Source organism: Schistocerca serialis, chromosome 5 (genome assembly GCF_023864345.2).
Source record: "Schistocerca serialis cubense isolate TAMUIC-IGC-003099 chromosome 5, iqSchSeri2.2, whole genome shotgun sequence".
In the NCBI taxonomy this organism is placed as follows: domain Eukaryota; kingdom Metazoa; phylum Arthropoda; class Insecta; order Orthoptera; family Acrididae; genus Schistocerca; species Schistocerca serialis.
In genome coordinates, this window is record NC_064642.1 from 588,016,391 (window position 1) to 588,042,606 (window position 26,216).

The 26,216-nt window shown below is 43.2% G+C and overlaps 1 protein-coding gene across 1 annotated transcript in view; it reads right to left on the reverse strand.

The window, feature by feature from the left end:
• The window catches only part of LOC126481384 (uncharacterized), a 416,720-nt gene that overhangs the window by 56,237 nt on the left and 334,267 nt on the right, over positions 1-26,216 (reverse strand). The window contains exon 2 of the mRNA XM_050105099.1: positions 7,979-8,108. Coding sequence (XP_049961056.1) covers positions 7,979-8,107 — 129 coding nt within the window. The 5' untranslated portion in view covers position 8,108. The remainder of the gene's footprint in view (positions 1-7,978; positions 8,109-26,216) is intronic.

Sequence of the window (26,216 nt, forward strand, 5' to 3'; positions counted from 1 at the left end):
ATTATCTGTGAGGAAATGTTATTCTATACAAACAATAATAGCGTCCAACCAGATTTGAAGGAACTGAAAATGTTGTGAGGATTGAAAGCTAAATTTTAGTGGGAGAAACGTAAATCTAAATCGTTCACGAGTTGTTAAATATGCTATGATTCTAACTACATGAGTAATCGTTAAGAATCAGATGTTTCATACACTGGCAGTCACATTAATACGATCACCTGTCAAAAGCCTGAATAACCGCATTTTGCAGAGCGAGGCGCGCATGAAGAGAGTCGCTGAGGTTCTGGAAGATACCGACGGGGATGTCGAGCTGCACCGACTCCAGTGAAAACTGCGCTAAATTTCTCATTTGAGGATACTTGACGCGAACAACCCAATGGAGGTGGTCCCACGGAATCTCCACTGGCTTTAAATATGGGGAGATTGGTGGTGAGGGTCCCCAAGGATAGATGCGTATTTTGTTGATCCGTTGTGCCTTCCAGAATGACGAGATCACCCAGAGAATGCCGCGAAAACTTACCCCAGACCACAAAGCTCCCTCCTCCGGCCTGGACCCTTCCGAAGACGGTTGCAAAATGTCTAGTTTCAGGCTTTTGCCTCCATATACACCAAAGGCCATCTGTCTGATGGAGCGTAAACGTGATTTATCTGGGAAGTCCACCTGCCGCCACTCAGTGAACGGCCACTTGAGTTACTGTATAAATTCCAGCCTTCGTCGCATGCATGCATGAATAAGGAGACCGCTGCGGAGGGCTGTACGCAGCAACGTTCTCTAAACGGTCGTTGATAGTCACTTTTGGCAGCCCCTTGGTTCATCTGCTTCGGCCGTACACTTCACCGCAGTTGTCGTTCAAATGGTTCAAATGGCTCTGAGCACTATGGGACTTAATATATGAGGTCATCAGTCCCCTAGAACTTAGAACTACTTAAACCTAACTAACCTAAGGACATCACACACATCCATGCCCGAGGCAGGATTCGAACCTGCGACCGTAGCAGCAGCTCGGTTCCGGACTGAAGCCGTCTTTCACCCCTGTCGTCTATGGCCCGTGGTGCATTGCAGTTGCCTCGGCGTCGGTTTTGGATACAGCCATTTTGCCATACACAGTATAATTTAACCGTGGCAGCACGTGAACAGTTTACAAACTTTGCCGTTTCGGAAATGCTTCCACCCTTCTTCCAGAAGCCACCATGTCCTTTTGGACGTCAGATAAATAACTTAGTTTCCGTATTACGACAACGACTGCACTCTTTTTCCGCGTTCCCCTACTCGCTTTATATACCCTCCATCGCTCATATTGCCACCAGCTGTCAGACAGTGGTTACTGCACGTTGACGTCGATCGTAAGAGGTGGTCGTATTAATGTGACTGACCTTGTATAAATAAAACTATGTAGAGGTACACTGTCGAACGATCACTATGGTTTACATGTAAGTAATGCAAATGATAGCCTGATCGCCTTGCTTTTTTAGGATGCTTAGACATTGTTGTTTGTCTACGAAAGAGAGCGCTTGAAAACACTTGTATGACCAATAGTAAAATGTTGCAGAAAGGCTGGGAACAAATTATATTGCATGAATGCTATACATTGAACATTTATAAAGAAGGGGGACATGAAATGTCTCGGGTTTCACTGATGGCTGAGTGTAAGAGAACTGGCATACATCTACATCTACATCAACATCTACAAGACTACTCTGCAACTCACATTTAAGTACTTGGCAGAGGGTTCATCGAACGGATCAACAAAATACGCATCTATCCTTGGGGACCCTCACAACCAATCTCCCCATATTTAAAGCCAGTGGAGATTCCGTGGGACCACCTCCATTGGGTTGTTCGCGTCAAGGATCCTCAAATGAGAAATTTAGCGCAGTTTTCACTGGAGTCGGTGCAGCTCGACATCCCCGTCGGTATCTTCCAGAACCTCAGCGACTCTCTTCATGCGCGCCTCGCTCTGCAAAATGCGGTTATTCAGGCTTTTTACAGGTGATCGTATTAATGTGACTGCCAGTGTATGAAACATCTGATTTTTAACGATTACTCATGTAGTTAGAATCATAGCATATTTAACAATTCGTGAACGGTTTAAATTTACGTTTCTCCCACTAAAATTTAGCTTTCACTCCTCACAACATTTTCAGTTCGTTCAAGTCTGGTTGGACATTATTATTGTTTTTATAGAATAACATTTCCTCACAGATAATATAAGTGTTTGCATCCCCGTCATTAGCATCTGACGTGACGAGAAATAGCTTCATTAGTTTTTCCCAAAGTGTACCCTAAATGACTTGCGTGCACGATTCTTCAGTCAACATGGTGTGATGTGTTCTAGCGTGAAGATTTTACCTACTGTATCCTGTACGACATCGGTTTTTTTTATATATATATAGCAAACGTGGATTTTCTTATGCATTGAGAACTTTCCAAATTTTCCTTTAAGCCAGCGGCATGATTCTTTGGTTTGAGTTTCGGACAAGGTGACGACTTCTATTTCTGCATCTTCTTATCGCGAAAGTTTTCACTTGAAGTATGACGCTTGAGGGGACCAAACTAATATAAATGCTTCTCAGTAGGAAAAACCGGTTAGTTTGTAATGACAGCAGAAGCTTTATTGAAGCGTCTCGCCTTTTTGAGGTATCTTCAGAATTTTTTTCATGTACAGTGGGTAACGCATTACATCTACATCTACATCTACATGACTACTCTGCAATTCACATTTAAGTGCTTGGCAGAGTGTTCATCGAACCACAATCATACTATCTCTCTACCATTCCACTTCCGAACAGCGCGTGGGAAAGACGAACACCTAAACCTTTCTGTTCGAGCTCTGATTTCTCTTATTTTATTTTGATGATCATTCCTACCTATGTAGGTTGGGCTCAACAAAATATTTTCGCATTCGGAAAAGAAAGTTGGTGACTGAAATTTCGTAAATAGATATTTCACTGTAAAAATACAGCAACCAGCCACTTTTTAATGCGTTTTATTTATGTCAACATGCATTTCGGGTTTGCACCCATCTTCAGCTGGCAAATTACATGGATTCTTCAGTTACTACAGTAGTACAATCTCGACAGCAGTTTGGATCCTGCTGTCGAGATTGTACTACTGTAGTAACTGAAGAATCCATGTAATTTGCCAGCTGAAGATGGGTGCAAACCCGAAATGCATATTGTCATAAATAAAACGCATTAAAAAGTGGCTGGTTGCTGTATTTTTACAGTGAAATATCATTATCCACGGCCACGGAGCTGCACTGTCCAAATATAATGGACAAATTGTTTTCGTAAATAGATCTCGCCGCGACGAAAAACGTCTTTGCTTTAATGACTTCCATCCCAATTCGCGTATCATATCTGCCACACTTTCTCCCCTATTACGTGATAATACAAAATGAGATGATCTTTTTTGCACCCTTTCGATGTCCTCCGTCAATCCCACCTGGTAAGGATCCCACACCGCGCAGCAATATTCTAACAGAGGAAGACGAGTGTAGTGTAAGCTGTCTCTTTAGTGGACTTGTTGCATCTTCTAAGTGTCCTGCCAATGAAACGTAACCTTTGGCTCGCCTTCCCCACAATGTTATCTATGTGGTCTTTCCAACTGAAGTTGTTCGTAACTTTTACACCCAGGTACTTAGCTGATTTGACAGCCTTGAGAATTGTACTATTTATCGAGTAATCGAATTCCAACGGATTTCTTTTGGAACTCATGTGGATCACCTCACACTTTACGTTATTTAGCGTCAACTGCCACCTGCCACACCTTACAGCAATCTTTTCTAAATCGCTTTGCAACTGATACTGGTCTTCGGATGACCTTACTAGACGGTAAGTTACAGCATCATCTGCGAACAACCTAAGAGAACTGCTCAGATTGTCACCCAGGTCATTTATATAGATCAGGAACAGCAGAGGTCCCAGGACGCTTCCCTGGGGAACACCTGATATCACTTCAGTTTTACTTGATGATTTGGCGTCTATTTCTACGAACTGCGACCTTCCTGACAGGAAATCACGAATCCAGTCGCACAACTGAGACGATACCCCATAGGCCCGCAGCTTGATTAGCAGTCGCTTGTGAGGAGCGGTGTCAAAAGCTTTCCGGAAATCTAGAAATACGGAATCAACTTGAGATCCCCTGTCGATAGCGGCCATTACTTCGTGCGAATAAAGAGCTAGCTGCGTTGCACAAGAACGGTGTTTTCTGAAACCATGCTGATTACGTATCAATAGATCGTTCCCTTCGAGGTGATTCATAATGTTTGAATACAGTATATGCTCCAAAACCCTACTGCAAACCGACGTCAATGATATAGGTCTGTAGTTCGATGGATTACTCCTACTACCCTTCTTAAACACTGGTGCGACCTGCGCAATTTTCCAATCTGTAGGTATAGATCTATCGGTGAGCGAGCGGTTGTATATGATTGCTAAGTAGGGAGCTATTGTATCAGCGTTATCTGAAAGGAACCTAATCGGTATACAATCTGGACCTGAAGACTTGCCCGTATCAAGCGATTCGAGTTGCTTCGCAACCCCTAAGGTATCTACTTTTAAGAAACTCATGGTGGCAGCTGTTCGTGTTTCAAATTCTGGAATATTCCATTCGTCTTCCCTGGTGAAGGAATTTCGAAAAACTGCGTTCAATAACTCCGCTTTAGCGGCACAGTCGTCGGTAACAGTACCATCGGCACTGCGCAGCGAAGGTATTGACTGCGTCTTGCCGCTTGTGTACTTTACATACGACCAGAATTTCTTCGGATTTTCTACCAAATTTCCACACAACGTTTCGTTGTGGAACCTATTAAAGGCATCTCGCATTGGAGTCCGTGCCAAATTTCGCGCGTCTGTAAATTTTAGCCAATCTTCTGGATTTCACGTTCTTCTGAACTTCGCATCCTTTCTCTGTTGCCTCTGCAACAGCGTTCGGATATGTTTTGGGTACCACGGGGGATCAGTTCCATCTCTTACCAATTTATGAGGTATGAATCTCTCAATTGCTGTTGCTACTATATCTTTGAATTTGTGCCACATCTCGTCTACATTTGCATAGTCAGTTCGGAAGGAATGGAGATTGTCTCTTAGGAAGGCTTCTAGTGACACTTTATCCGCTTTTTTAAATAAAATTATTTTGCGTTTGTTTCCGGTGGATTTGGAAGAAACGGTATTGAGCCTAGCTACAACGATCTTGTGATCACTAATCCCTGTATCAGGTACTATGTAATGGTAGAAAATTAAAATATCGTATTTAAAAAGTAGTGACAATTTCAAGAACCGGTCTTCAGTCCTCAATATATTGCCACCTAGGAAACAATGACTATAAAAACATACAAATGACAGATTACACAAAGTCAGCTTTATTCTGCCGCTCGGTAGGTGAGAGGCACAAGAGGTAACATTAATGTTTGTCACGATCAAAAAATCATCGTTCACTATATACCCACTTTCGGTGTGTATCGTGGTCTTAAGTCTAGAGACCGAGAAGTACTTTTGTGAAGCTAGAGCAATTTAAGAGCAAATAGCGTCATTTGTTAAAGTTCTCTAACCACTTGTTACTTAGTTACATGGTTATATTCTCCTTCTTTCATTACAGGGGGAAATAATTTATGTACTAAGTATGCTATAAGTTACTGTAATATACCGCCTAATTTCTTTCTAATTCCTGCTACTTGTTGAATCACACTTTTAGTGTATTTAGCTTGCAAATAGATTTTATAAAATATGAAGCCTATTATATCTATTGGATTGGTACCCTAGTGAAGAGAACCATTTTTAGTGCGAAAGTGGAAGCTGTTCATGGGTGTATATACCGAACCTCTTTCATTGTCCAATATGGGAGGTTATTACGTTGAAGGCAAGTTCAGTTGTCTGGAAGTTTTCCTGAAGCATCCAGGCAAGTGTAAGTGGGTGCGCTCTAGACAAAGTTCGCTGTTCCTGATACAACTTTACAACTGAATTCGCATCACAACGATTCAGTGGCAGAATACGTAGACGAAAGTGTGAAAGGATCCTTCTTTCCGAACACTTTTCGCAAACTTTTTCTCTTTCTAAATTTTCTTGTTCATAAAAGAATTAGGTGACTTTACCTGTCTTGGTCTGTTTCCAACATCTGTTTCTGTTTAGATCTACTTTCTTATGCTTTGAATCTACTCGTAATTCACATCTAATGTCCTCATTTGTGTAACGATATTCTCCGGTGCCCCCTTCAACACAATCAAGAAATCTCATTTCTTCAGTCCAGATCTTGTTCATATCCATTTGCGTAGGAACCCAGGTTTCAGATTCGTTGAACATAGCAAGTACTGCCATAACTTTGTGTCTCTTTCGTGGCCTTTTTTGTGTAACTAAGTCTTCACAGAATGTTTTAAATTGTACAGTCTTGTTATCAATTTCACTGTCTAAGTTGCTACCTGTGACACAGGAGAGATACTGGAAGCGGATTACCTATTCCTGCATCACATTATTTATTACGATTTTCGACCTTATAAGCGATTTTCCCTTGAGTGTCATAACCATTGTATTATTAGTGGAGATGATCGCATTATATTTGCAAGCCAACAAATTAAGATTATTATCTTTATCTTTTTAACTATTTCCTCATCTGCTTACAACAGAGTATTAAAACATTTGTCCATGTTGATCTTCATGCCGTAGGTGATACTTCTTTTCGAAGCTTTAACTGTGTAGCTGTTGAATAGAGTTGCAAACCGGTCATGTTCTTGTATAATTCTCCGTGTGGTTGTTAATTATTTAGCCAAGTTATTTTCATCTACGATTGTAATTTTTGACTCTTTGTAACTAGCTTCTGGACTGTTGATTACATACGCTGGGAAGCCACTTCTTTCCATAATCTGCCACAGCAGACGTCTGTTGAATTCGCAGAACGCTTTTTCATGATGTACAAATGCTATGTTCGTCTTTAAGTTAAATTCTTTTCTCTACCTGTTGCTTTAGACCAGAAGTAATTTTTGGACCCATATTTCACAATTCAAAAACCACGGTGATGGTCTCTGCTAGAGTACCTTATTCAAAAGGCCAAAGAACCCTGTCCGAATACTACTTTCAGGGAAAAGGCCGAATGGATACTACATCACACGCAAAATATTAGATCATTTTATTATAATTTGAACAAAATGAAGTACTTAACATTAATATAACCCATGTCCAAAGAACTGTGACGGACGCTGTGGCCGAGCGATTCTAGGCGCTTCAGTTCGGAAGCGCGCTGCTGCTACGGTCGCAGGTTCGAATCCTGCCTTGGGCACGGATGTGTGTGATGTCCTCAGGTTAGTTAGGTTTAAGTAGTTCTAACTTCTAGGAGACTGATGACCTCAGATGTTAAGTCCCATAGTGTTTGGAGCCATTTGAACCATTTCCACAGGACTGTCTATCACATTTTTTACTGTCGCTGGACACTAACGTTTGGCCTAATATAGTACATAATAACAGTGTCTTCTCTCAATGTACAAATAACAATAAACAATACAAGTCTCACTCTGGTGGCTCTGTAGCGAGACAATGCTGTCGTCTTCGGCGATGATTGCAGAGAGGCCGGGCGGCACTACGCTATGAAGTAATTCTTCAGCAGGGGCGGCGTATGGAAACTCCTGCAAGCTTGCCTACGCTGATATCTCTCATTCGTCGCTGCGTCTGGCAGTGAGTGAGCTTACTTGTGGTTCAGACGTGAGGTACCGAGTTTGTCATGATACCTCTTCCTTCAGGTAACACCACATAAACACTACTTGACGCGACCGGCACTACGATCGCGGTAAGTCAAAACAGACGTTGACGAGAAGTGGGATAGCATTTCATCCAGCTATTCATTGACGCAACACTAGTCTTAAGCGTACCGAAGGATTGCAAGAGGTTAGTAAGCTTGTGAGTACGTTGCAGAGCGAATTGTCCGACACAGTGCGCTACATCGGAGAACAAACTGCACAGATTCAAGCAGCGAACTTGTTACGGCACTGACCTGTAGCAGGTGGCAGGTCTCCTCCCAGGTGAGGTCGCATCCCGCCTCTGACTGCGGGAACGGTGGCAGCGGCGGCGGTGGGACGTGGAACACGGGCGGCGGTTCCAGGTCAGAACAAGCAGCATCCATCCTGCAACACGAGAACACCAGCTGCCACGTACTCTGGTTACCCAAACGGCCACTGGCCATCGCGAGATTCAGTGCAGTCAGCAGTCAATGTGAAAACTTAGTTTGGTAAGGAGAGCAGACGGGGGCGAGACGAATGGGAAACCATTCTAGAGTCTATGCGGGCAGCAAATGGGGAAAGCCACAGAAATATGGGACTTTGACAAAGGGCACACTGTCATGACTTGGCGACTGGAAACGAGCATCTCGAAAACGGCGAAGGTGGTGGGCTGTTGGTGTTCTACTCTCGTGAGTGGAGCTGATCATTTCAACCTTCAGACTCGCACGTCAACTTTGTCATTGTCTTGTCGCTTACTCGCAACCGCTAAGGCCCGGTAGAAGCAGGGCTGTTCTAATTTAGTCCTACCCAGAACATCAATGCGGTTTAAAAGAAAATTAAAAACTCAGTTAAATGTAATTCCGAAAATTTAATTAACATATAAAAGTCACATAGCTAGCCTTACACATTTTCAAAAGAGCCATCATACTTTCTGAAGATATCTATTTACTGTCATAATTTATTTTATTAATGTTTTTAACTTTTCTTGCAATGTGAAAACACAGTTAGACAACTTAACATTTACAGTTTCATAAAAAATTTTAACTTTATGAAGAGTCACAATGGCTAGCACTCCGTCTTCAGGCCACGAGTGGCCTACCGGGACCATCCGACCGCCGTGTCATCCTCAGAGGAGGATGCGGATAGGAGGGGCGTGGGGTCAGCACACCGCTCTCCCGGTCGTTATGATGATGTTCTTGAACGAAGCCGCCACTACTCGGTCCAGTAGCTCCTCAATTGGCATCATGAGGCTGAGTGGTTCAAATGGTTAAAATGGCTCTGAGCACTATGGGACCTAACATCTGAGGTCATCAGTCCCCTAGAACTTAGAACTACTTAAACCTAACTAACCTAGGAACATGTCTCACATCCATGCCCCAGGCAGGTTTCGAGCCTGCGACCGTACTGGTCGCGCGGTTCCAGACTGAAGTGCCTAACACCGCTCAGCCACTCCAGCCGGCCATGGGGCTGAGTGCACCCCGAAAAATGGTAACAGCACATGGCGGCTGGATAGTCACCTATCCAAGTACCGGCCACGCCCAACAGCGCTTAACTTCGGTGATCTCACGGGAACCGGTATATCCACTGCAGCAAAGCCGTTAATCACAATGGCTATAAACTACAATTTATTTTAAATGCAGTAATTTATAGGTCTTCGCTAATTTCCCGGGTCTTGTCTCACCTGCACTATATCTTAATTTTGACCAAACGAGCCTGTAGGTGGAGAAGATTCAAGGGATGAAGTGCAGGCAGGACAAGATAATGGGCACTGATAAAGTACTTGTAAGAATGTGTTTGAGCTTTGAATGAATTAATCACAGTAATTTAAACTGAAGTGTTTAAACAGTACCAAAAAAGCAATAAAGCCCATAAAACCCAAATTTACCCACTCGGTTCTTTCATTAAAATACCCTTGTTTTCATCAGGTTACCTTCCATTAGGAACGTAGGTGCACTCAACGACTGTGATATGACATTTGAATGATAGAGCATAGCAATAGGTCGTCCTTTTCTTCAAGGTTTTGGCCAAATCTAGATTTCGGCTAGTGCCTAACCATTACCAATGCACCATTTTATCATATTAATGCATGTTATAATACGCCAGTCCGCTGTTGTTCAGGCTTCTGTCACAGTTCTTTCAAGACTACTGTATAAAATAGTAGTCTTAAAAGAACTGGGACAGAAGCCCGAACAGCAGGGGACTAACGTCTTAGAACATGCACTGATAAGATAAAATGGTGCACTGATAGTGGCTATGCACTAGCCGAAATCTAGATTTGCCGAACAAAACCTACAAGAAAAGGACAACTGATTGCTGTGCTCTGTCATTTGAAAAACCCTGTTTTTTCCCAGCTCTCATATAAAGCGCAGTTGGGTCAAGACCTGGTGACTGACATCTGGCTCAATGAGCTTACGAGAGCATCCCTGTGCACCCATAGCTCGTATGACACTCTGCAAGTGTTAGTAGAGGGAACGCACATGCTACAGGTCGGTCCCTGAAAGAGGTGGAATAGTTTCAGCTGGGGTAATTTCAAATTACTAGTTCTTGAATTCGGTACATTTAATGTCATATTATAGAGAACCCAAGCCAGTGTCAACGGATTTTTCTTTGTTCTGGAAATGAGAGTGCTCACTTTTATTTTTATACCTCTTACAGTTCATGAACAGTGGTGTGATAAAATCATAAAAACTGAAGTATTTTTTTCCGCTAATCGTCTTATTTTAGTATTTGCCGTTACGCACAAAATTTAAAAGGTGCCATTATGGACGAACGTTCGGGAATGTCGCCGGATATCGCGTAAAAATAGTTAAAACTGGAACGCAAACTAAATTTTGTAAACAGTTTTGCAAAAAAAGGTTTCCTTGGATTTCTCTTAAAAATCTGAATAATGTTCCTTAATTGCAGAAGAAACTGTCCACCAGTATTCAGCTTTGGACCATTATGGCTGCCGGCCGCGGTGGCCGTGCGGTTCTGGCGCTGCAGTCCGGAACCGCGGGACTGCTACGGTCGCAGGTTCGAATCCTGCCTCGGGCATGGGTGTGTGTGATGTCCTTAGGTTAGTTAGGTTTAAGTAGTTCTAAGTTCTAGGGGACTTATGACCTAAGATGTTGAGTCCCATAGTGCTCAGAGCCATTATGGCTACCGTCATCATATTTTCCTTTCTGTTTGTTCTCTTGCCCTCTAGATTCTAAAAAAACTGCTACATTATTTTCATGAGATAAGGGAAAGAGGTAGGACGTATATTGGACGACCAAAGGTTTATTAATACGTGTTTTAATTTCCGATATTGGTTGGAAGGGACATTTGTGGTACTGTAGGTTATGTCCAGTGCCAAAAACGAGGAATGGGACGGGCAAATCGTATGTCACATCTTAAGGGCTACTCATTGAAATCAAGAAATAACTTCACATATTGAGTATGATTCTAGCGGACTGAAATTTTCCTTCTAGGTACATGCTCAACGAGTGAGAAATATAGTTACGATGCTTGCGCACGATCTGACGAGAAAATACGAAAAGGAAAATATTATGATGATGAATTCAATAAACGTGTGATTGTCATCCATTATCACACTTAGTCAATTCCCGCTACGAGTATGACCGAGTCGCCTTGCTCTTGAGCGCTTTTATTCGAGGCACGAACCACTCTCTACCCCACTCCTGAACAGCTGCCGAGATCACGAGTAAAGAGCAAGCTTGATATGTGTGGTTATCCCTCGTATCTATGGAAAACGGTGCAAAGATGGTAAAACCACGAACAGGCGACAAGGTGTTCTACGTCCACGCCTTATTACCGATGATGGAGGCTTGCCTCATCCGTAAAGCAGGATAGTTGCCGATCTGCGGAAGATGTGATGAAAGAGTACAATACTACTGCAGGCACCACTGTTTCTGAGCCTGTCGTTCAGCGCACGTTGATGAGGCTCCGCTGCAGATGACGAACCACTACTTCTTCCCATACTGACCCAACGACATCGTCAGTTACGAATTGCTGTGGGAAAGGGATCATCGAGATTGCACTGTGGATCAATGGAAACGTGTCGCCTGATCGGATGACTGACGTTTCGTGTTACACCAGATGGATGGTCCTGTCCGGATGCGCCGTCATTTAGGCCAATGGCTGTTCGAAACGTGCACAGTGCCACAGACACACGCAGTGGAGGCTATATTATGTTATGATGGCCGCTTATGTGGGCTTCTACCTGTTGTAAGAATGTACCATGGTAGCTGTGGATTATGTGAACATTATTACAGGCCACCTGCATCCCATCGTACTTGATGTCTTTCCCAACACCGACGGCATCTTCCAGCTGGATAAGTGTCCGTGTCACAAGGCCAGAATGATGCTACAGCGATTTGAGGAGCACCAAATTCGGACACCTAAGCATGTGTGGGACGTTGTCGAGGACCAGTCTGTAGTCAGAAACAAACGACTCGTAATTTACGGGAATTGCGTGACCTGTGCGTATACATCTGGTGCCACATACCACAAGAGATTTACCTATTCTAAATCACACCATGAAGACTCAACATTGTATTCAGTTCCAAAAATTGAACAGCGCGCAGTTAAGCAGTTGGTCATAAAGTTTTGGATCATCAGTGTATCTGTGTCCACCACCTAGTCTGCATACGTCATAATCTGTCCTAAGTAGGAAGGGAAGAAATGTATTTGCCGCAGCATATTCGTCCTCCTGTTCCTCTTAGAGAAAGATCTGAGTTCAGTGTGGGATCGGCGACGAGACAGAGAACATGATCCAACTGAGGAAACGGGTTAAGTGGCGCCGTCGTTAAGGGGGACGTTCGTGAAATTGACCAGAAATGTCCATTTTCAATTTATTTTTTATTTATTAGTAGATCTCATGGACAAGTTCCCAAAGTTTCAATGATAAAATCGCATTCGACGTGACTGAAAAATAGTGAAATGTGTGACGCGACCTTGTGGCCACGCCCAATTTTTGAAGCAACACTACAACGTTAGCCCGGTATCAACGTTTTCGTGGATTACTTTCAAGCAAACTTGTACGGGACGGATTTAGAAGACTGTGATATATACCCTTTGGGTTTATAGATCATCTGTGACTCTGTTCCTTATCCGAGAAACAATAACAAATTAGTTGCTTTGTTTATGAAGAAGCAATTCCAGTTTTGCATTGTGCTACTGGAGGATTTTCTCCAGCATTGCAACTTATGATCCAGTTCTTGTATTTAATTATGGGAACGTAGGAAGGATGAAGGTATTAGACAGAAATGGCTTTAAGATTGGAAATTTCATTCAAGACGTCCTGAGAAAAATAGATTACAGCACCTGGAAAGTTAGTTGACGACTTGGTGGAGGAAAGGAGGCAGAAAACAAGAAACCAGAAGAAGGGAAATAAGACCTTGAGATCAGATCTGGGACCTTCTGTAAAGGTGACATAAGAAAAAATGTTGAACTTCAAATTGCATTTCCTGAAAATTATGTTTATTACAGTTTGTGTACTTGTTTCTCATACAAGAATAATAAAATTTTGTACACTTATTTCTAGAAACCCAAATGATTTCGCAACAGTAACTTTGAAAACTTGATTAAACAGAGAAAATTTTGTAGATATCTCTGTAATAGTTTTTGAAAGAAAGTTGGATACATTATTTTTTGAAAAAAATATTTTTAAATTTCATAATAACATTAAGTATATATAATCCAAGAAACTTCATAGTAAATGCGTTAATTTCAAGTAGAGAGTGGCACAAAATTTCATTGCCGTATCTTCAGAATTGTGAATTTGGTGCATCTTTTAAATAGTGTGTGTTTTTGATGAACGTCTCCCCTTATGGCAACCGCCGGAATCATTCATTTGAAAAGTTCCCAGTACATTTCGTTCCCCATCCTACCCGAATCCGAGCATGCGTTCCGTCTCTAGTGACCTATTTGCCGACGAAACGATAAGCACAAATCATCCTTTCGATTGGGGAACGCCGGGGATGGAAATTGGTGCTGCCTTTTCAAATAAATCATCCAGTATTTGTTTAATCTTGCAAGGAAACTCTTTGCTGCAGCGGCATAGTGGCACATCGTATCTCGTCGTTAAAAGAATATGTCAGCATTTTGGATAACTACGCACCATCAGGCTTTATTAATGCTACGTTCGAACTATATAAAAACAATACGTGAATTTGTCTTTTTCTTTTTCTGTTTGAAAAATCAGTGTTCGAAAAAACAAATCCCTATACGGAAATGCAGCACATCACTAAGAGAAGGGGACCGAGCGCAGCTTCATGATGCTCATAAGGCTGCAAGTCAAGAAGGCGAAACGTTTCAGCAGAGTGGGTTTCTTACAGGGGTGTCCAGATGAGAAGGTGGTGCGCAGTTCGCATAGAACGAACTGGATATGAACCCAACACTTCGCCTGAAGGTAACGGATAGGAAACACTTAGAAGCTGTGAGACAACACCCGAGAAGGTTTCATCAAAAAATATTCCTTATTTTCATCGTCCTAATAGTTTTTCATCGAATTTTCTAGGCTCTCAGTGTGATGTACATCAACCATGCTGCCGCTTGCAACATCTAAACCTGACAGAAATTTTTTTCATTACAATGCTCCGGGAGATCATTCAAATGATTTTGCTGTTCTTCTACAGTGGGTCTGAAAATTGTTGACACTCCTACTGAAAGGTGAATAGACCTATAGGGTGAATCAGCTAAACCATGCACCGAAAATATTGCGGAAATGGAAAGTGTTGTTAATGTGCGATTTTCACAAAATGAATTGGTAGTCATAGATTCGTGTTGTTAGCCAATCAACTAAAAAAAAAATGGTTCAAATGGCTCTGAGCACTATGGTACTTAACATCTGTGGTCATCAGTCCCCTAGAACTTAGAACTACTTAAACCTAACTAACCTAAGGACATCACACACATCCATGCCCGAGGCAGGATTCGAACCTGCGACCGCAGCGGTCACGCGGTTCCAGACTGAAGCGCCTAGAACCGTACGGAGCCAATCAACAGATTGTAATAACATTTAGAAAGTATGTTTTAATGCAAACATACACTTTTTTAAACGAAACACTACCTATTGACATAAACAAACTAAAAGTAGGGAAAATTAGAATTCCAGTGGTGCTTATTGCACGATTCTACTGCGAGTCATTTACGAGATATCTTATTTTCAAAAGTTGCCACTACGGTACTTGCACAATACCTCCTGTAACCCACACTGAAGAACAACACAAGTGCATACAGTAACGAGACAACTGCCCATCACAGGTTGTGTTCAAACTGACCACTAGCAGCGACAATATAGGCTTCCAGTCTTGTATCTAACGACAGCTACTCACATGCTAGCACTTCAGAAGAGATGTCCGAGCAGGCTGCTGTAACACGTCGATGCACGTCATCGAGTGCAGCTGACATGTCCTTGTAGACAGCGCTCTTCAGGTTGCCCCGAAAAAAAAAAAAAATTCCACAGGTGTCAAAGCCGGGGAACGGGTCGGCCAAGGCCCTCTACGTTCAGTCTAACGATTTGGAAACAATTCTTGAAGACATACTTCGTGCACCATGGGGATAACAGCTGTCATGTTGGTACCACATGTTCCTTCTAGTCTGTAGAGGCACGCCTTGTAGCATCTGTGGAAGATGGTTTGTTAGGAGGCTGCGATACTACGCACGCTCAGCGTTTCGTCTATAAAAACATGGGCTTATGAACTGTTAGTTCAATATCCCACACCACACGTTTACACTACATGGACGCTGACGTTCCACCCTACGAAGTCAAAGAGAATTTTCAGCAGATCAACAGTGCGTGTTTCGGTGGCTCACCTGGCCATTATTCGTAAATGTGGCTTCATAACTAAGCATTATGAGGTCATTTTTGGGTCTATGAAACGAAAACTGAATCTAATCCAATATCTCTAACCTAACAAAAGTCTCTTTTGGCAGACTAGCCTGATGTAAGGTAAGGCAGATAACCGTGCGGTGATTAGTGCCAGGGTCATGCAGTTCGGTACTTTACAGTCCTGCACTATGCAGACAGAGCAGAGCTGAGTTATCCATTGCAAGGTAATAAAGAATTGCAGGGCCTAAACGAACCTTCTGAGCTGAAATTGGGGCAGTATACATTTTCAAAATTTTAATGACACTAAGTAGATGTGTTTTTATAACAGTGCACAATTTCCACACGCATCAGTTAGTCTTGCGTGTGGCTGTTTTGTGAGGGAGCCATTCTGCTTATTATTGATAACCATTCCATGCATACACTTTCATGTATAAATAGTCATATTTAAATGTGCGACACTACAATCGGAATTTAAAAACTCTTTCTTTCACACTTTTGGAGAGAGGTTTTGGCACACACTGTTTCCACTTATCACGTTTAGGCGAAAGAGTTTCATTACTAATAGATGCATATTTCTCTCAACTGAGTACTCGGGTGAAGGATTTGCTAGTCCACACTCGCCAATAAGCCTAGGTTACGCCAAATGGCATTTTTTGGAAAAATTTTAAAAAATGAGGGGACTATATCATTGAACCTACCTTGTACGAGAGAAAGGGTCAGTGTTTCAGTATGGCACATAAATGTTGATGATATTAGAGATATTTTTTTTGTGTCATTTTTGTGCATGCCCAACACTAGACTGTGTCCACCGTCAAGTTAATCTGAAGTGTATTTTTGTTTATATGGTTTTCTAAAGTAATTGCAACGCGAATGTTTCGTTGACATGGTTGAAGTGGAATAAGATGTCGCCTTTTAAAAAAATCTCTGTTTTGGGTGCTTAATCTCCGAGTGAAATTAAACCAAAGTTCCAGTTAGTTGTTACTTTACCCGTAGCAGTTAAGAAATTGAAATGTCTCGGTTGATTCAGCCACACTTCATTTCGATTACCGTACGTATTTTTGCATATCGCCTCTTGGAGAGTTCTTTGCTATATTTTCCGAGCGCTTGCTGGTCGACTTCGATGTCCATCTGCTACACAGCAAGTAGTTAAGTTTCACTGGCGATCTTTGGAGTGGTTATCTGAGCTAATCAACAGTTAGGGCGTGGTGGTACCATGTGAGTACGTCATATTTGAAGGAGAGATGGGAAGGAGTTGCAAGGTGGCAGCTGCCAGGAGTCATTTGAATAGAAGCAGTTGTGCTACCCGATATTATTGCACTTGGCCTCGCGTGCCGGTTACAGGGAACACGTGATGACGTTACAGTAGACAAGTACAGTGGTGACTAAGCAAAACGCACTGCACTGTGAATGGCATCAAGACAGCTGCCCATATATTATCCGATGGTTCAGCGTGACCTAATGAAATATCACGATAAGAAGTCACGATCAGGCGACCGAAAAGCCCTCAGTCCCAGCTGCAACAATGCTGTGGTCGACTTACTCTGAGGCAGTCTCTCTGCTGCTCTCACATGAGCGCAGCCCTAAGCGGACTTGCCATGAAATGCAGTGCGTATTATTATTAGTGCATTAGTTGGCACTGTCAAGGAGACAGTACGAATCTTCCCTTACCGATTTGATTCTTATTGTCGGGAGGTGTAGAGAACAACTACGAATTTAACATACGTAAACAGGAAAACGCAACTTTTAACAGTTTTTGAGAAAACCGAATTTGAAAACTATAAGAGTGCTCATGGTCCCCTAGACTTAGAACTACTTAAGCCTAACTAACCTAAGGATATCACACAGATCCATGCCCAAGGCAGGATTCGAACCCGCGACCGTAGTAGCAGCGTGGTTCCGGACTGAAGCGCCTAGAACCGCTCCGCCACAGCGGCCGGCAAGAGTGCTCATGCTGTATGCTTTGTAGGGCCACTGGTGTTCACGGGATCCGCAGCCGAGCGAGTAAATACTTAGTTCACGAGCGCCAGGTCTTTGGCTCGAATCTCGCTGCCAACGCTTTATATTTAAATCTCAATTAAGTCTAACAACAGATTTATTTTGACCATGTGCAGTATAAATATGTAATAATTCATCGACTTTTTTCCTAATCTAAAAGCAGTCGAAAAAGCAGAATGTTTCTTCTCTAAGGAGACTGGGAATCAGAAAAGGATACGCAAGAACTTTCAGTCAAATCGGTGAAGCCATTTTATTTATATTACTGTATCTACGTTTGCGACAAGTATAATGTGTAACCTATGCACGAATCTGGATGGTACTGACCGTAGAAACACGGAAAGCAATAATCATCGCGACATACAGCACAGTTAAGGAACGCAGAATTGTGCATATCCATGGTTTTCTTTCCACTGTGTCTACTGCAATGTAAACTTGGTTTCCATTAGTAAACAGTTCTCAGTCGGCATACAATTGCGTACGACGCATGCCGAAACTTAGCACCGAGCATTGGTGCAGATAATTCACAAAAATTACTAGTACCGGCAGCGAGATTGGACCCAGAGAACTCGCTCTTATGAAAATAAGCGCTTACTCTCTAGGCTGCAGAGTCGTTGCGTATTGCCGAGTATAAAAAGTACAGGGTGACAATTATTTAATTATAGGGAAAAAAACATAAATTAGTTACAAACTACTGCGTGCACACACTCTATTCAACAAGTAAACGTCATTACAGATATTCGGATTTAGGTTATGACATGTTCGATATGCCAGACGTCAGTTGCGGTGATGTGACGCACACGAATAGCGAAATTCTGCTTGACGCGCTGAAGTGTCGGAACATCGATGTTGTCGATGACCTCCTGAATGGCTGTTTTCAGCTCAACCATGGTTTTGGGGGTTATTGCTGTTCACCTTGTCTTTAACATAGCCCCACAAAAAGGAATCGCATGTGTTCAGATCTGGAGAATATGGTGGCCAATCGAGACCCATGCCAGTGGCCTCTGGGTACCCCAGAGGCCGAATGCGGTCCCTAAAGTGCTCCTCCAGGACATCAAACACTCTCCTGCTTCGATGTGGTCGAGCTCCGTCTTGCAGAACCACATCTGGTCGAAATCAGGGTCACTTTGTACAATGGGGATGTAATCGTCTTCCAAAACCTTCACGTACCGTTCGTTAGTCACCGTACCATCAAGGAATGTCGCACCTATTATTCCGTGACTGGACGCTGCACACCATTCACCCGTTGAGGATGAAGAGACTTCTCGATCGCGAAATGCGGATTCCCCTTCCGCCAAAGGCGCTAATTTTGCTCGTTGGCGAGCTCATCCAAATGAAAGTGGACTTCGTCGATAAACCAAACAACACTAATTCCCTTCATGTCCCGCTTCCAAAATGTTTTGAGCACTATGGGACCTCACATCTGAGGTCATCAGTGCCCTAGAACTTAGAACTACTTAAACCGAACTAACCTAAGGACGTCATACACATCCATGCCCGAGGTAGAATTCAAACCTGCGACCGTAGCGGTCGCGCGGTTCCAGACTGAAGCGCCTAGAACCGCTCGGCGACACCGGCCGGCCGCCCCGCTTCCAACCGTGCAGTTTAAACGTCATAACGCAAACCGTTCGGAAGTTATGACGACTTTGTTCCATATAATTCCATAATTGTCACCCTGTATACAAGCGCGCCTAAAAGTTTCAAACTGGATTTTCTCAAAAATCAGTAGAGCGTTGTGTCTTCCTACTTACACAATTTGAAGTCCTAGTAGTACCCTAACCAATTTAGGAGTGCGAATCATTTCGGCGAGGGGAAGTTCGTACCGTTTGCTTGTGAGCAGTTTTGCACTGGAAGTACATGTTGCGAGTTAGTGCGAGCAGGCAGTGCTGAGCCGGAAGCGGCCCATTGGAAACTGTTTTTATCAGACAAGTTGTGGTCTGATAATTCTGCTGTCACTCAGTTGACGAGAAGGAACGCATGATATTGGTATTGGGAATGAGAGTGAGTATTTATTCCGAGCGGGCAAGCTATGTTTTATGAATGAGTGTTGCTCCTCTCTATGCTTCCTGCCCCACGATGCTAGGTATTAAATGTAGCAGATGTATTAATTTTTGCGAGGGTTTGCTGTAGTAATTATTCTAAAATATCTGGAGTTTATCTGAATTTTTCAATTTCTTTACCTTGGTCAGACTATTGCTCCCATCTCACGTTTATCTAAAATAATAATAAATATTTAGAGATTAATGCTAGTGTGAATTTTTAACTTGTTTCCGACTCGGTGCAATGTCAATGAGGACTCACAGATGGTCAGTATTATAAAAGTAAGATAAGTCGCTTTGCTGAACGACGAATCTGCGCCTGCCGAATTCTTATCTCATACTTTTCTAGTGGTACGGCATTGACAGTCTATGTCTGAATAATTGTGGGTGTGATTTAATTCTTTATTCTCATATATAAGGGTAGAAACTGGCCGTTACCAGCCTGCAGTGGTTGTTTATAAATCGAGCTACACCACTACATCTCTAAAATACTGACAGACTGAACCTTAGCGCGATAAACATATTGGTATCTGTAGAACCGTACTTAGATTTAGTCTTATACTCTTCGTTTAACAGACGCCATACGAAATATGACATTACCCTTGGCGAAGCTTATCCACGTGAAAGGCATAAAAAGTTTTAGCTAAGGATGAAAACGTCAAGAAAGTGAGCAATATTGTGACGAATAATAGCGATTAAATGCGCTTGAATGGTTTAGCACTGTTACCATATCATAAGAAAGAGTACAGCGCATTCTACGTAAAGGATAAACATTGAAAGGAAATATTTGAGGTTAGATCTAAGCGTGATAGTTACGAATATCAATTGAAATAAATAAACAATATTTATGAAACTTCCTGGCAGATTAAAACTGTGTGCCCGACCGAGACTCGAACTCGGGACCTTTGCCTTTCGCGGGCAAGTGCTCTACCAACTGAGCTACCGAAGCACGACTCACGCCCGGTACTCACAGCTTTACTTCTGCCAGTACCTCGTCTCCTACCTTCCAAACTTTACAGAAGCTCTCCTGCGAACCTTGCAGAACTAGCACTCCTGAAAGAAAGGATATTGCGGAGACATGGCTTGGCCACAGCCTGGGGGATGTTTCCAGAATGAGATTTTCACTCTGCAGCGGAGTGTGCGCTGATATGAAACTTCCTGGCAGATTAAAACTGTGTGCCCGACCGAGACTCGAACTCGGGACCTTTGCCTTTCGCGGGCAAGTGCTCTACCAACTGAGCTACCGAAGCACGACTCACGCCCGGTACTCACAGCTTTACTTCTGCCAGTACCTCGTCTCCTACCTTCCAAACTTTACAGAAGCTCTCCTGCGAACCTTGCAGAACTAGCACTCCTGAAAGAAAGGATATTGCGGAGACATGGCTTGGCCACAGCCTGGGGGATGTTTCCAGAATGAGATTTTCACTCTGCAGCGGAGTGTGCGCTGATATGAAACTTCCTGGCAGATTAAAACTGTGTGCCCGACCGAGACTCGAAGGTCGCAGGAGAGCTTCTGTAAAGTTTGGAAGGTAGGAGACGAGGTACTGGCAGAAGTAAAGCTGTGAGTACCGGGCGTGAGTCGTGCTTCGGTAGCTCAGTTGGTAGAGCACTTGCCCGCGAAAGGCAAAGGTCCCGAGTTCGAGTCTCGGTCGGGCACACAGTTTTAATCTGCCAGGAAGTTTCATATCAGCGCACACTCCGCTGCAGAGTGAAAATCTCATTCTGGAAACAATATTTATGTTTGAGTTACGTGTTTCCATTATACCTACAATATCGGAGGGCTTCATTCTAATTGAATGTAGCTTAGATTATTTATGAGTATGAACTAGTTGTATTACGTTAATCTAAATTCTGTAGAAGTTAGTGTTTATAACTATTTGTATATTTCAAATGATGGGTATCGGAAAGTATTGCGTAAGAGCAGTCACACACTTGTTGAATACTGTCAAATGTAAATGAAAAGAGGATTGCTTGAGTGGTTTTAAAAGGAACCTAACTGAGTTCATTTTTGATTTGTTACCGTCGTTGAGACATGAATCCGTTGATTCGCACCTGACATGAAACAGCGGTCAAAGCAGTGCTCTGAAATGGAAAGGGCAAAGTCGATTTAATCTACTGGAAAGGTCATGGCCACTGTTTCCAGCGACGCAGATGGGGGTTCCTTTCATGGATTATCTTTCAAGGGGTAAAAACTTAACTGGCGAACATCCGGGATCAACGGGACGAAAAACTAAGCAGCATGCTTGGTTTCCAAAGTAAAATATTTCTCGTGAAAAGAGTGCACGATGCTTTGGAAATGGAATACCTTCGAAAGAATAAGCTGCTGGAACATAAACCACAGTTGCTGTAATACTACACTTACGTCGGAACGTAAGGACATTTCCATATCTGAGAAACGTTTTAGAATTAATGGAACGCTTATGTCAGCTGCAGACACGTAATTCGCAGACTTCCGAAACTTGCATTAAAGGGGTGGGGTCTATCCGCTGTAGAAAAAGTACATTCGTGTAACTGGTCGCTACGTCACATGAAAGTGCTGTTTTTTCTAAATAAAACACACACATCCTTGATAGGTGGGAGAGAACAGCTGACGTTGATCTTCTTGAAGCCCTGAACCAACCTATGTATTTACCTTCGGTCCACTGACTACAGAGCTGGAAGCTATTCCCTAACACAGAACCAGGTGGTACAGTGGCTACGACACTGAACATGTATTCGCGTGAGCACCGGTTCAACGCTCTGTCAAGATATCGTGAACTAGGTTTTCTTTCGTTCACGTGAGGCAAGTATTGAGATGATTCCTTTAAAAATGTCGCGGCAGGTTTCTTTCCTTGTGCTTCCTCAATTCTAACTTCTGATAGTCTCTCACGACTTCGCCGTCTACAGAACGTTAAGCCCTAAGCATCAACCCCATTTATTAAGGAACTTTCAACGTAGTTTCTGTAATAATGCTTAAATTGCACTGACCTTAATGAATGCTACATTAAGAGTTTTATCTAATAGGCGTGCAAACAAAGAAATCCCCAACGCTTTCCGCATTCATAATCCCGGCACTGGAACCGCATTTCTACTCCTCTATTTTTCCGCAAAGCTGTTATTCTGCAGCGCAAACGGAGGTCCCGTTAAATGTGAACTAGAATTACCGCTATGAAAAACATCCACTATGTATCCTGCTATATCCGACAGTTACAACTTCTACGACGCAAGTACGCTGAAGTGGAAAGAAAGTACCAATTACCTTTTCTTATTACCCTTCACAAAAAGGAGTTTTTGCAATTCACAAATGTATTTAAAAATGCATCAGAGAGATATCTTATAGAAATGCAGATATAAGTAGCGACTCAAAATGTTTTCTCTAATAGATACGCAATGAATAAACTAAATTGTGGAACTTTCAAAATAACTCCGTGCGAGGGTGGGCTGGCAGCAGCGAGTAACTGATTTCAGCCCACAGTTTTTGAAATATAAAATTTGCGTTACAAAGATATTATTAGAAAAAATGGTGATATTCTGTGGTGAAGCTGACTTTGTCTGGCGAGCTGCCCGGAAGTGATGACTTCAAAATGGTGATGCTGATGTCGTTTCTTAATGACTAAGTTACTAACTCCGGGTAATAGTTGTATGAAGAGATCATGGAGGAAGTAGACGGAAGATTAGGACAAGGAGCTGATATTGGAGTCATTGAGGAGGAAAAAAAGGTATTGGGCTGTGGTTGGTGACAGCTGTAACGATGGGAGGATTCTAGCTATGCTGCGGCTTGAGGATGGATGCCGCACAAACATCTGAGGGTAAATATTTGGCAACATGTGGCAATTGTCTTTATATACAATACGGAAGGTATAGCCATGTTCAACTGATGGATGATATGTAGATGCTGAAAAGACAGTGGTAATGAAGCGGATGATGTCTTCAGTGGTGAGGCAGGGCAGGGTTGTTTGGGTGACGTGGTGTGTCGATAGGGAAGACGCGACGGGAAATTAAGGTATAGCTTGAGGGGGTATAGCGTTACAGTTGTAGGAGTAAGTGTAGGGGGATTGGTTTCAGGTGTTACGGAGGAGTGGGGACTGAAGGTTAGAAGTGGGGGAATATGGATGGGTTTTGGCAATCTCGAGTTAAATTGTCTTTGTAGAGAAGTCATTTGTGGCAACAGTACGCTTGGACTTGAGATGTATCTGCGGCCCCTAGTACAGGCCTAGCCAGCATTTGCGCTCCCTGAGTCGAGTCTGCTCAGCGCTCCAGCTTCCCCCACCACCACACTGTTCTGAGCAGGTATATGAGACAGAAGGCTGTAAATGCAGTAAGCTTACGAAGACATGTCTGCAATACCTACAACTATTTCTAAGAGCAAAATCTGCGGCATACTTTTATAAGCAGCAATTTATCATGCGGGTTTATTTTCAACTTTTTATTTTTCTGCAAAAGTAATAACTTTTATTAGCTTACTAAAGATGTACATTGCATAGTGCTAACATGGTGAATAGAACTACAGAAAGCTTTATGTACAGATATTAAACACAACATTTTGATGTTTATATGCATTTCGATTTTATAATATGTGCTATTTCTAGAACTGTGCTTCGTGATAGGGTCGAACATATGCAGTTATGCATATTACACTCTGTTTTTAAACGTTAACATTGGCGGGACATTGTCAGTTTCATAAACACAAAAAAGTTCACACACATTGTCGAACAAAACATTGAAATAATTATAGTAGCTTGTCTGTGCAGTTGAGAATATTGCTCTTTGGGTAACATTTTATAAAAGTTTTGTAAATACCTGGATTGGACAAACAGGTAGTTCAGGTGTGTACGTACTTCACTGTACGTCTATCAGCTCAAATCGGAAATAATGAGGTACGTAACCACTAGCAACCAAAGTGAGAACAGTGCTACGAATAAATCGAAATACGTTTTCAGTTACTCAGTGTCTTGGAATCTCTTTCAGATATCATGATGAAAATTTTCAGGTTTTAAAATGTAGTCACTCATCTCTCGTCCACAAATGACTGCCTTGAATTATGGGAAACGGTCCGTGTCATGAACTTGAATATGATTTTTTCCACAGAATTACTTTTCCTTTGATGACATCAACCTTGTCCAGTGTATGTTACCAAATGATTCTTCCCTTGCATTAAAACAATTAATGAATCCAAATAATATGTGTTGTTAACCACAATATATTCTGTCACAGCTCTACTTACATTTAACTCAATTTCTTCCATAATGGCTGCCTTCAGCTCAGCAAGCATTCCCCGTCGTTTGCCACAAGACAAGTGCATTATATCGTCTTTCTGGTTGGTGTTGTCATGACGTTCCTAGCCGTAATAATGCAATGGCATATTAAGCACTCTGCATGGCCTCTCAACCATGTAAAAAGTAAGGAAATTCCCATTCAGCATTGAACGATGTGGCTTCTTCACTTTATATTTTTTTAGACAAGTAAGTAGACGCCATAGTATTGCTAATGCAGAATGTATATCTAATTTAACGCAAGTAGTATTGTCAGCAAACTGCTTGGCGTCCGACAACACGAATGCTCTGCCTTAGCGCCGTTTAGCTGCAGCCTTCTTTCCTCTCCCACCTCATCCCACTGCCCAACTCACTAATCAGCTCGGAGTACCAGGCGGGAATGCAGCCAGAGCCCTCGCGCTTATGGAGTGCTGTTTGGGCATGCCTGTCCTACGTCTTATATCTACACTCCTGGAAATGGAAAAAAGAACACATTGACACCGGTGTGTCACACCCACCATACTTGCTCCGGACACTGCGAGAGGGCTGTACAAGCAATGATCACACGCACGGCACAGCGGACACACCAGGAACCGCGGTGTTGGCCGTCGAATGGCGCTAGCTGCGCAGCATTTGTGCACCGCCGCCACCATTGTCAGCCAGTTTGCCGCGGCATACGGAGCTCCATCGCAGTCTTTAACACTGGTAGCATGCCGCGACAGCGTGGACGTGAACCCTATGTGCAGCTGACGGACTTTGAGCGAGGGCGTATAGTGGGCATGCGGGAGGCCGGGTGGACGTACCGCCGAATTGCTCAACACGTGGGGCGGTAGGTCTCCACAGTACATCGATGTTGTCGCCAGTGGTCGGCGGAAGGTGCACGTGCCCGTCGACCTGGGACCAGACCGCAGCGACGCACGGATGCACGCCAAGACCGTAGGATCCTACGCAGTGCCGTAGGGGACCGCACCGCCACTTCCCAGCAAATTAGGGACACTGTTGCTCCTGGGGTATCGGCGAGGACCATTCGCAACCGTCTCCATGAAGCTGGGCTACGGTCCCGTACACCGTTAGGCCGTCTTCCGCTCACGCCCCAACATCGTGCAGCCCGCCTCCAGTGGTGTCGCGACAGGCGTGAATGGAGGGACGAATGGAGACGTGTCGTCTTCAGCGATGAGAGTCGCTTCTGCCTTGGTGCCAATGATGGTCGTATGCGTGTTTGGCGCCGTGCAGGTGAGCGCCACAATCAGGACTGCATACGACCGAGGCACACAGGGCCAACACCCGGCATCATGGTGTGGGGAGCGATCTCCTACACTGGCCGTACACCACTGGTGATCGTCGAGGGGACACTGAATAGTGCACGGTACATCCAAACCGTCATCGAACCCATCGTTCTACCATTCCTAGACCGGCAAGGGAACTTGCTGTTCCAACA